Source organism: Cornus florida, unplaced genomic scaffold (assembly GCF_030987335.1).
Source record: "Cornus florida cultivar Cherokee Brave unplaced genomic scaffold, ASM3098733v1 CherokeeBrave_3.0.0_Hap2_Chr10, whole genome shotgun sequence".
NCBI classification, from domain to species: domain Eukaryota; kingdom Viridiplantae; phylum Streptophyta; class Magnoliopsida; order Cornales; family Cornaceae; genus Cornus; species Cornus florida.
Window position 1 is genome coordinate 113,839,142 of NW_026775580.1, and position 12,926 is coordinate 113,852,067.

Consider the following 12,926-nt stretch of genomic DNA (forward strand, 5'->3'; position numbering starts at 1 on the left):
TAATATTCAAAGTTAGAAGAGTCTCCTTCGTACTACACTGGGTCATAGGCGAGTGGTGGCTCTGTGGTTACTGCTTCAACTAAAATGACGTGCAAAATGGAATAAATAGAAATGAAAAGAGTCAATTTGATAGAAGCTTTATTTTCCAATTATGTCCTACTTAATGCTGAGATGGTGATGTTCAACAACAAAGCTGAAAAAACATCAATCACCATTAATTCCAACATGTACCCACACACAAATATTTGTGAGCGACAAATAATTGGAAAAATATATGTATATCAATTCATAAATTGCCAATTATTTACTTTTTTCTAGTCAACAACTTACAGCTTGCATACAGAACCCGGAAAAGGACCAAAAAAAAAAAAAAACCCTGGATCCCATTAAACTAGAAGGAAGCATAAGCCATTAGAGGTTTCTTTTTCTAGTTGGGGAATCCGTCTGATGCAATACAGCACACACGTTGAGGTGCACAAAATCCCAACATTTACACGTGTGTGCGCGCTGGGATGCATCCGATACAGTACCACACGAGGATCCCAACTCTTCTTTTCCACCTCTATAGAAACTCCTGTTCATGGAAAAATATTTCGATCTCAACAATTATACCATCACACATAACTACACCTGCACTAAAACATCACAGCTAGCCAATACATACACCATAGCTACTACTAATCTAGACACAACATAATCCTTTCTCATCCATAAAGCTAACTAAAAATTCTGATAATTAGTTACCAAGATTTGGAGAACTTCTGTTATATATAAAGAAAAAGAAAGAAAAACTAAACACAAAAAAAAAAAAAAAATTGGCTCTAACCTCAGGCATCAATTAAACTTGGAAGGATTGTGGGCAAAAAGCCACCTAAAATAACTTGGTACACTAACAAGTAGTTTCCACTCGTCTTATGGGAAAACCTGGCATAGCACAACAAGAAAATCTCATCGGGGTGTGCGTTTACAGCCTCCGGGGAGAAGGAACTGGTACTTGTCCGCATTCTCTATCAAGTAAGCAGGAAGATGAACTGCAGAAGCCGAACGGGGTATTGGTCCCATCTTCTTGATCAATTGCTGGAAACTATACTCCTCGGGTAACATATCAAAAAGATCATCTCCCTGACAAATGAGTCTTTGAATTCTAGAATAATTTAGAAAATCTTTATGTTTCACTCGGTCTGCGTGGCTGTATGCGGTCATTTTGAACACAAACTCGCCAAGATGTTTGAAGCAAAAACTACAATGCCATCCCGCATCTGACAGGATAAGATCAGTTTGGCGGGAATGCCGATAGCGGGTTTGCGGGCCATAAATGTGGATTGTGGCTCGCCAGCTGCTATAGTCAACAGGGAATTCAAAGGAGTACATATAATCTCTCAGCTCGAGATGCAAAACAGAAGGCATCCCATCACACCATTGAAGGAGTTTAACAGTGTGAGGGCTTGGAATCTCATCAGTGTCAGACATAATGACGAGGTCACCACTAGAAATACCTGCACGACGAAGTAATCCATTCATAGCCCCACGTTGCAATGATTCAAGTCTCCATGGATCTTCATGTAACCCGTAGGATGCAGCCAGCCCAGGAAATACACCATGAACAATTTTCCCCTCAGCAAAGGCAAACCTGTTTCGATTTGACGCAAAGAAAAGAGGCTTGGGAATACCAGTGAATGTGGTGTTGGCTTCCAGAATTACAAATTTTGTCACATAGGGATGGAGTTCACGCCACCGAATCTCGAGCATGTCCAACTCATTGCTGAACATTATGCCATCAAAGACACGGCGGGGTTCGGAGCGAACAGACCAGCCATGGAGGTGGCAGAGGTGTTGCATAGAGACATTCTCTGCATAATAATGCGGTAGGTGCTCAAAAGGGGGAGGGGGGTTATCCCAAAGTGGGCGGAAGAAATAGGAGATCTTCTGTCCATGGGTAAAGATCCCAATAACACAAAGTGGCACAATAATCAACAGTACAATAAAAAGAAACTTGGGAGGAGTTCGTCTGGAGGTGAGTCGGAGTGGTCGCGGGGCCATGCTGTGGAGGACAACGATAACAATGAGAAGCAACTAACATGGCAATTCAAGTCATGGTTCTGCTCATCAATGACCATCTGCATAATTTCAAGAGTGGGTTGGAGGCTGGAACAAAGAGAAGAAAATGTTTTAAATTACATCAAAGTAATAAAATGTTTTACAACCATATATTATGCAAATACAAGTAATGAGAGTAGATTAACTAACACAACGATATTTAGCAACAACAATATTGTTACAAATGCAAGAACAGTTTAGCTGTTGCCAATTAGTATCTACATCACGAAAGTGAGTATAATATTTTAAACCAGCATAACCAATATTGGCCTTATGACTAGCACTAACAGTGTGGCACCATATTATGGAGGTTAATATTTACAGGATAATATAAAGACATGATAGAAAAAGAAATAAAAAAAGAATGGGTCACAAATGTTCTGCAAATTTAAAACTAGAAACAATTTACAATTTCAAGGAATGAATATGACTAATTTGGTGAAAGAAGCATGCTACCCACTTCTTAAACATTATAACATAGAATCTAAAGCATAGTTTTAGAAATTGGTTCAGGACTATCAATTTAGAAATTCCTGCAACAATACTATTCAATGTACTGAAGCAATAATGTTCACCAGTTACTTGGTAGTACTCTTTACAAAATCAAGGGCTATTTCAGTATTGTAGGCTTTGTAGCGTGACATTTTACGCTACATAAAAAGTCATTGGTGAGGGCTATATAGTCTTTTACAGTTTCTTCTTGCTGAAATTACAATTTGAGCCTGTGATTATAAATTTCATTATTATGATTTTGTGTTAATATAGGTATGTCAATCTTATTTTATTATAAATATAAGTTATCAGAACATTGTAAAGGATTTTTCCAATTAATCAATTGAGTTATGTCCTACAAATTATTGAAGATTTAATGGAGGAATCAGTGGAGGAAAATCTTACAGTAATTGACGTTGTTTCCTATTATTGAAGATTTGGTGTTGTTACTAGAGGAATCAATGGAGAAAAATCCTCCTTGTTTCCTATTTTCTAAATCTTTCCATTTTCATAATTTCATCTCCTATATAAAGGAGCCTCCGCCATTGTATTGTATATGAATTGAAAGAGCATTATAAAAGTGATGTAGCACTTTGGACTCTGTGTCGTGGATGTAGGCCCTAGTGGCTTAACCACATAATTTCTCTTCCTAGGTTCGAATACCTATTTTGGGGTATTCCCTTAGCATCTGAAATGTTGCTAAGGGTTTCTCGGTGCTACTTGTGACTTGTTTGGGCTTCCAGTTTGTTTGACAGTAATGTTCTTCACCTTTGCCATGTCTTCGGTAGTTTTTATCGACTTGTTTGGGCTGCCGGTGTGTTCGGTATCATTGTCTTCGTCTTTGCAGTGTTTCCGACAGTTTTTATCAACTTGTTTGAGCTGCCGGTGTGTTCGGTAGCATTGTCCGTGCCTTTGTCGTATCTCCGACAGTTTTTTGTTGACTTGTTTGGGCTGTTGGCGTGTTCGGTAGCATTGTTCTTTGTCTTCTCTCTTCATCATTCACACTTGTTACTCGACATCTCAATGGCAAGTTGGGTATTCATGCTCCAACTTGAAGGGAAGAATTGAAGATTTAATAGAGGAATCAGTGGAGTAAAATCTTTCAATAATTGATATTGTTTCCTATTATTGAAGATTTGGTGTTACTAGAAGAATCAGTGGAGAAAATTCCTCCTTGTTTCCTATTTTCTAATTCTTTCCATTCTCATAATTTCTTCTCCTATATAAAGGAGCCTCCACCATTGTATTGTGTATGTATTGAAAGAGTATTATAAAAGTGATGTAGCCCTTTGGACTCTGTGTCGTGGATGTAGGCCCCAGTGGCTGAACCACATAATATCTGTGCGTTCTACTTTTTTTATTTATTTTATCTCTTCACTTCCGTTTTATGCTTTAACAACATAAATCAACTAAATGGGGCCAACTTCCCAAACTGACTCAACCACAGCCACTGGAGTTTATGTATGCACATAAATGAAACCAATGGTAGTGGTTGAGTATGTTTAGGATGGCAGCCCTATTTTGTCATTCAAATATCTTTTCCTAATAAATTTTGCCTTTGCCTCTTTTGTTTCGATGAGAACATTAGGGTTGCTTGACTAGCACCATTGTAAGATGTCTCTCCTATATTTCCCTCTAAGAATTGGAGTTTATGTAGGCACATAAAAGAAACCAATGATTGTGGTTGAGTCAGTTTAGGATGCCAGCCCTATTTAGTCATTGAAATATCTTTTCCTAATATATTTTGCCTTTGCCTCTTTTGTTTCGATGAGAACATTAGGGTGTCGCTTGACTAGCACCACTGTAAGATGTTTTCTCCTCTATTTCCCTCTAAGAAATTCGGCTTCATGACAGAAGTATGTTTTTGTTTGCTTGTTCTCACAATTGCATTAATTATTATTATAGTCAAAATGATCCAAAATTTTGCGTCAAAGAAGAAGAAAAGGTTGAAAGAGATAAAAGCATGGTTAGAATGAGCCCAGAACTTGATGATGTTGTGAATGAGAACTTGTTAGAGTTCACATGTAGATTCAAGAACACACTTACAGACCTTTGCACTGAAAGCTAGTCACAAAGAAGTATTTTGTGGATAAATATATTCCTGATTTATCAGAAAATGGCTCAGTAGATTGAATTCTCCACCAGTTTGTGATGTCTACCTAAATAAGACTGATATGTGTAAGAGTAATTACTTAGGTATTCTTGGTCAATCCACAATTATTGATCCGAATATCCATAAGAAGAAAAGGTTGGAAGAGATAAAAGCATGGTTAGAATGAGCCAAGAACTTGATGATCTAGTGAATGAGAACTTGTTAGCGTTCACGTGTAGATTCAAGAACACACTTACAGACCTTCAGACACACTGAAAGCTAGTCACAAAGATGTATTCTGTGGATAAATATATTCCAGATTTATCAGAAAATGGTTCAGTAGATTGAATTCTTCACCAGTCTGTGATGTCTACCTAAATGAGACTGATGTGTGTAAGAGTAATTACTTAGGTATTCTTGGTCAATCCACAATTATTGACCAGAATATCCAAAAGTACTTGATAAATGTCCCAAGAAAGTATATTCAATTGTTATCATTTTTCCCTCAATGAATAATGAATGTTGAGATAGATTTATATTTACTTAGTTCGTATTACATTTAATTATGAGGAATCTCATGTGTCTTGTGATACAAACGTAAAGTTTGATTGTATTTTAAAAGATTTTATGGAACATAAAGTCAACATTTATTCAGTTTATTGTTATTTTGGGCACTTAATTGAGGGATAGGTCGATAGTCAAAAGTTTCCTATTCAAAATTTATTCTCAATGAGATAAGGCAGACTATTCTGCAGTAGAACAACTATAAAAAGCGAAGGGGAGTTGAGGGGTTTGAGCCCCATATTGGGCATTTGTGTGTGAGAAAGAGAATATTTACCTAACCAAAAAAAAAAGATTGTAGAAACGAAACTCAAGGCTGACTTTCTCCCAACCAGTAAAGTCCTGTAACACTACTGTAGATAACAATTCTATTCATGAAGCTGTAACAGTACTATAGCTTGATTCTGTTCACACTATAGTCAAAATTACTAATAGGAGCTTCATCAACTTTTTTCCTTTCCTTTTACCTAAGTTATTAACTACAACTATGATCAAGAATTTTTAGTAGGTTGTTATTGCCTTTGACCATTTTGTAACACTGAAAAAAGTAAGTTTTGCTTGGTTAGCACCCCTTTTTTCGGGTAAGTATGGTTAGCACCCCTGTAAGAAAGTATTCTTTCGCTTCCCTCTAAGAAACTCAAGCTTTGACATAGATGAAGGAATGACTTCACCTTAGCTGTGCATTAAAACCCTTCCAATAGAAATGTTACAAAATTTCAAAGAATACTTTACATGTTTATTTTTAATCCGAAACCCTAGCAAATCCCATTATCATGTTGAAAAACGAGCCATTTTCTCAATTTAAATAGGAATAAGTACTGTTTATCTCAGCAGGTAAATTTCTTCATCAAAGGTGGTAGTAAAGTAAATAATAGTTTAGACCACATCCCATGAAGGTGCAACTAGTGGGTAATCATGAGAGTAAAGTAACTACTATACAAAAGTAGCTTCAGAAGTGAGGATGCCTTCCAATCAAACACATATAAGTTTAGAATTTTATATAACCATAGATGTCAGGCCCAACAATGCAAGGTGTCCATTTGATATACAAACAATAAATAATCTATTGCATTAATGATGCCACCTCAATAGCTAGGAACTCTTGTTTACAATAAATAAACTGAAAAACAACTTGAGCAACAAGAACAAGTAGAACTAGAAGAAACGGTAAAAAAAAAAAAAAAAAAGTTTCTAAAGATCATTTATGTAAAGAAAAAAAAAAAAAAAGAAGATTCATCATATCTAATTGATGTACAACGACAACTCATTCAGGACAAAAATGCATATTTTGAATCCGTCACTCCAAAAGGAGTGTAGTTCCACACAAATGTTACCATGACTCTAAAATACCTATGAAAATGATAACCAGTTTGGAAAAGGAGCATATTTGACTTTTTAAAATATTGCTTGCATGGAATTCAAATTTAAGGGTAGTTTAAAAGCTAGACCAGATTTCTTTTCATCAATAAAGGACGCTGAATGAAACATTAATTTTAAAACGCAGTTCTCCATTTACTATTAGAAGGATGTTTTCATGTGAATTTAACATCTACGGACACAACAATAAGAATATCATCCTCCTCTAACAAGCATGAATTCTTGACCTTGGGGTTTGCAATATCCAATGGAATCGAACAAAGCAACAAGGAGGCATGGTAACACACTCATACTCTCCCTCATAGGTTTCTTCATGTCTTATGATATAATTAGTGAGGTTTGATTTACAAGTCTGAGGATTCTCATCTTGTGCAAATGACGTCAAAGATTGGGTCTACATGAAGTTTGCCCCTTCCAGCACCCTGTATAAACGAGGATCAACATCCTTTTCTTCAAATTGCCTTGCAAAAGGGAATAAATAATACGAATATTTGAGGTGGTTGTATTAGTTTCAAGAAAGGGAAAAAAAGAATTTAAACATATGTGACACTTTGGGAGGAACAAATCATTGTTTATTGCCAAACCCCTTGTGCTTAGCTTCAATTTTATCAATTCAAATGCACTCAACATACTCCTACTGTCTTGTACTTTATAAAGGCGGTTCTGATGCAAACAGAGGAGGGGGGTTATATGATAGACGTAGTTGTTGACCAACTGACAAGTGCCAATCCTTCAGCTAATTCTTCTTCCTTCACTCTTCCAAAGTGTCCGTTAGGAGCTATTCCCACAATACAAATGGCAGCAGTCAATATGAAAATGGATTACCCAGTCTGGTTACCTAACTGCATGTGAAGGAAACCTTCAAAGAGCCCATTCAACAAAATAAGATGGAACGGGGAAAAAAAATGCAACAATGAATGTGTTGCTTCCTCCCAATTCCAAATTCAACACTACAAGAAATTTCAATTATTGCAGGCCTATTTGATGTCCATACACTACTCTAGGGATACCATATTTTATTTTTACATTAATATGCTTGCTATCATCACATTTTCCAAGAATAGAAAAAAATCAAGAGCAAGGCAGCTAGGCCGTTTCCACACATTAACAAAGGCTTTTTAAAATTGCCTATAAAAAAATTACTCATCCAAAGTGTGTTTGGTTGCCTAACTTCACCTTCAATCTTCTTTCTTTCCAACACATTGGTCCCAACATCTGCAAAGTGGCTAATGTAACGGGCTGGGAACTTCGCGATTCGACCCAAAAGCTTAAGTTGTTAGGTGAGGCTAACACCCAACCCACATATACCCATTCACTACCCATCCGGATCCGGTTTGGGACAAGTCCTTCTTGTAACAGCTACCTCATCAGTAGCTCCACTAATGCCTCTCCTAAGAGGCTTTTGACTCTCATCTCTCTCCTGATACACCACTAAAAGTGGCGTTCACTCTAGCCATCATTTACTCCATAGCTGCAACTCAAGCTTTGTTCCATCAGGATGCATATATCCAGTCCAACTAATGATCACCAATGACCTCGAAATTAATATCACCTTGGCCACATTACTGTAACATGGGGTGAAAAGGACAAGATTGTGTGGACCTAATTCTATTGGGCTCCATCTTGGTATTTCTTTTATAAAGTGGCAGTCAGGCTGCAACATTATGGTTATTTTGTTCTTTGAAAAGCCGGCCCTGCACATGGAACATTGGACTCACAGACTCACAGTCTCTTATGCACCAAGCATTCTCTTCATGATTACCATACTTTCATTTACTACAACTACAATTGATGATGGAAAAGAAGTTGACTAACTTCTCAAAACCAAATGCAAATATTACTAACCAGAAATCTGCACAAGAAGCTCCATGCCCAATTGAGGAAGCACGTGAACTCACAAGAAGATTTTAATGGAACAATCCCCTCAAAAAATATAAATCAATTCCGATTAATCTGTCAGAGAATCAATCCACAAGTTGAATGTAAATAACTTTCAAGTACGATCAAATTGTTCAACCAAAACAATTTTAGCTCTCATTACAACAAAACAAAACATAGTGAATAAACTAATGGCACCAAGACACGAACACAAATAACAACAATCAGTAACCCAAGTATATAAATCGAAACAATGAAGATTGGAAATAATGACTATAAGATCAATCTATCACAATGTATTAATATAAAATATATATATATATATTCCAAAGCTATTAAGAACAGAAACCCTAACCTAATTCATTATAACATCTACTGCAATCTAATTAACTCGTAATATAAAAAACCCTAAAAATTCGGAATTAATCAGCACTTGAGTCAATTAGTCGAAAACCATCGAAAAGATTACCTTTTAAAAGTTGCAGAGGCTGAAGAATTGACGGTGAACACGAATACATATTCGGTTTCTTCAACACCTCTGATGTTCTGTAAGCGCTTCTTCCTTTCAATGTGCAGAATGTGTACGGAGGTTAGAGAGAGAGAAAGAGCGGCAGGAGGAGAGGAGAGAGAGAGGGCGGCAGATTGAGAGAGACAAAGGAGAGACTTTGGTCCCCCCGCGATGATCGAAGGAAGACCAAGGAGTAAGGGGCCTTCAAAAAGGAGTAAAGGACAACATCGTTATCGTCTGTAGCCGAGACCATGGACTTTGCTAAAAGTTTTGAACACGTGTGACGTCCTAATAGGTGTTAATGTAGAATAATCAACGTAGCACATGGTTTTGCGATTAGATCGTTTGATGAACCGCTGTCTGATTGGAACTTAGTGGGGGAGTTGACTATTATCCATTTAAAATGGAAAATGATTCTTCTGGTCGAAGAGCATTACCCAATACGACTCGCTTATCCTTATCATGGGAAACTCGTGAAATGGATGTAAATGGGTTAACTGTTAGGTTATTTATTACCTAGTATTTAATAGTTAAGCTTTTGAATTGAATCTCAAAATATTCACCATATAATTATTACCAGAATCAGACTCATTATAGTTTTACCGCAACAATACATTATAAATTCAGATAGAAAAAAATGTTAAAAAAAAGTCTTATTCCACATCGAATCTAAATAAAAAACAAAATAGATATAAATAACCTAACAGTTGACTATTATAAATTCAGATAAAGAAAAATGTTAAAAAAAAGACTTATCCCACATCGAATCTAAATAAAAAATAAAATAGATATAAATAACCTAACAGTTGACTATTATCCATTAAAAATGGAAAATGATTCTTCTAATCGAAGAGTATTATCCAATAAGACTAGCTTATCCTTACCATGGAAAACTCATGAAATAGATGTAAATAGGGTAACTGTTAGTTTATTTATTACCTAGTATTTAATAGTTAAGTTTTTGAATTGAATCTCGAAATATTCACCATATAATTATTATCAGAATCAGACTCATTATAGTTTCACCGCAACAATACATTATAAATTCAGATAGAGAAAAATGTTAAAAAAAGACTTATCTCACATCGTATCTAAATAAAAAATAAAATAGATATAACTGAATTACGTATAGCAAAACACTCACGGTTACACTTATCCACTTAAATTAAAAAATAATAATAATAATAATAAATTCTCTTACATTTATCCGCTTAAATAAGATTTATTTATTTATTTATTTTATTTATTTATTTTTGTGTGAATTGCTGTCAAGTTATAGTATTATGACTAAGAAATAGGGAATGACTATATAGTATTATGATTAATGGAATATTTATTATTTTTTAACAAAATATATATATCGTAATTAATTATTGATCGAGATACTAAGATTTTATTCGAATAAATATTAGATTTTATTTAGATAAATATGAGAGAAAATAAAAGATATGATAACATTACTTATGACAGAAGAAAAGTTAGAAATAATAATAAAAAAAAATGAAAATATTCTTGGTTGGAGAAAAAAAAAATGATAATATTTTTGTTTGGAAAAAAAAAAAAGAAAAAAAAAGGAGATAAAATAAAAGAAACTATTCTAATCAATAAACTATTATGCCCTAATATTAAGATAGGACCCAAGCCTCTTCCAAACTTTTAATTTTTTTAAATGTTAAGATTTTTAGTATTATGAAAGTATCACTTAATTAGTGTTAATTATTTCTTTGAAATCTTTTTACTTTTGAAATAATAAAATAGGAGAGATTTGGAAGGTTCCAACTCTTTTTCATTCTTTGATTTTTCTCCTCAGTGTCAAATCAAACATGAAAATGGCTTTCCCCCTCTTTCTTTTTCTTCCAAGAACAATACTTGGGTCCAATAATGTGGCCTAATAAAATTGCTACAAGTATTAAAATTTAATATAAAATTAAATTGAGTATTGCTTAACTTTTATTTTTAAGCATGTATTTTAAATCATAATATTTACTTTTAGGCACTTATTTTAAATTTATTAGGATCACATTAGCCGGTTGGATCCTTCCAATTCCATCAATACAAACTAACTTAAATATTCTTATCGAAATGCAAGTGCTTTTTTTTAGCGCGAGTACTCTGCAAGTCCACAAGCAATATCATTATTTCCAAAATGCAATACCATAAAATATATTATGCAACACATGAATCTGAATCCCCTCCGCCATCTTGTACATTGGTCATTTGACGCGTATGGATCTTTAGTGCAACAGTGACATGAAAAAATTGTTTTATAATACTAATATGTTCAAGACCGGCTACACTCTTAAGCGATTTAGGCACCTAAGGCCTAATCAATTGAAAGACTCCTAAAAATATTATTTCTTTATTATATTAGACTTCTTAAAAAAATTTATTTCCTTTATCAGTTGGGCTTTAAAATTATTATTTCAACTTTTAAATATTTTTATTTCCTTACATTATTAGATAGTCAAGCCAATAAGGAGACCTCTAAAATTATTATTTTTTTGCTTTATTAGACTTTTTAAAAAATTTATTTCCTTATATTATTAAGTCCCTAAAATTATCCTTATTATTTTATCTTTCTAAGTTCCTAACATTTTTCTTTCCTTATATTATTAATTCCAACTAATTGAAACTATTTCCATACTATAAGGCCCTAAAATTATTACTTCCTTAATGTATATTATTGTTATTATTTTTACTAGTATTATTTACAATATATATCGGGTTAACAATATATTATAAATTTATTTATTTTATTATATTATTATACTCCTCCTAGCTAAATAATTTGATTAATTCTAAAATTTTCATTTCACTTTCTATCAAAATTCACAATTCTATCCTAATCTAATTATTTTTCCCTCCTCCCCTTCTTCCACGTTTCTATTGAATATATATTTAACTAATAGTTAAGCTAAAACAATTAACTAATAATTGTGAAAATTAGTTTTTAAATAATTTTAAAATAATAAAATATTAAAAAAAATATTATTCACTTCGATTTGTGTTACCCTACTCTCAAACAGTTTTATTTAAATAATATTATTAATATATTAAAATGTCACTTTTATAATTTTCGCCTAAGGTCTCAAATTATATTGAATTTTCCATGAATATGTTATATAATTTTTGAATACTCGTTATTGTCATCTTTGCCACAAAAAATAATCTCAGTATTAACATTGCGACGCTTATACTTCAAAAATATAATATTTGTATTGTGTACTTGCATTTTCAAAGTAAATATGTTATATTTTGAGAGTAAAAAAGTTGGCTATATACACCAAAGTAACTAAGCGTTTTTGTTTGGGTGATATATCTTCACGAGTGAAGAGTGGAACTTGTGAAGTTCCTATTGAACTTGACAAATTCGATTTCCGCTTTTATTCATATTTACCAATTAAGCTTTGTTGGCTTCTGATCAAAAGTTCTTACAAGTTGCTATCCAACTCTCGTTATCATCATCATATTTTTTCACCATTGGATACATCTTCCTATTTGTTTTTGTGTGCATGTGCTTGTGTGTGTGTGTGTGTGTGTGTATATATATGACAAACTAACATTCCACATTAGTAGATTATTTTTTAATATAAAGTTTGCTTTGCAGCCACCTCCCACTTTTATATATACTAGAAAAAGGCACGTGCGATGCACGTAGTGCTTTGTAATTTATAGAATTTTTGTTTTTATATATATGTATATTTTTAATTATTGATTTGAAGTTTGTAACAATAAACCTTACAAAAAATTATATTTTTATAATAATTAATAAATAAAATTTTATATTAATAAATAAATACTGAAATATTTTGAAATTGGTGGTAAAATTTGAGTTTTGTAAAGTAATGAATTCTTTTAGGTTTTTATATTAACACTGAAATATTTATATTTTATTTTTTTTAGTAAAGAATAATTTTTTTT

At 33.4% G+C, this 12,926-nt stretch overlaps 1 protein-coding gene across 4 annotated transcripts; it reads right to left on the reverse strand.

The window, feature by feature from the left end:
• Window positions 1-230: 230 nt before the first annotated feature.
• LOC132277313 (uncharacterized) lies at window positions 231-9,191 on the reverse strand. Of its 4 annotated transcripts, none has more exons than XR_009471006.1 (3): window positions 8,967-9,191; window positions 827-2,145; window positions 231-574 (listed from the first exon to the last, which is right to left on the reverse strand). XR_009471006.1 is itself a non-coding variant. In XM_059779147.1 (3 exons), exon 3 carries the CDS (start codon window positions 2,038-2,040, stop codon window positions 949-951), a length of 1,092 nt encoding a protein of 363 aa, XP_059635130.1. In that variant the 5' UTR covers window positions 2,041-2,145; window positions 8,465-8,572; window positions 8,967-9,191; the 3' UTR covers window positions 684-948. The 4 variants fall into 4 exon arrangements, 3 of the variants coding, with proteins under 3 accessions (XP_059635130.1, XP_059635131.1, XP_059635129.1); XM_059779147.1 differs by lacking the exon at window positions 231-574 and adding an exon at window positions 8,465-8,572 and having other exon boundaries at window positions 684-2,145; XM_059779148.1 differs by lacking the exon at window positions 231-574 and having other exon boundaries at window positions 684-2,117.
• Window positions 9,192-12,926: the final 3,735 nt, after the last annotated feature.

Bases quoted from the DNA above. Each gene is read 5' to 3' on its own strand.
- LOC132277313 (XM_059779148.1), bottom strand. From the start codon at position 2,040: ATGGCCCCGCGACCACTCCGACTCACCTCCAGACGAACTCCTCCCAAG.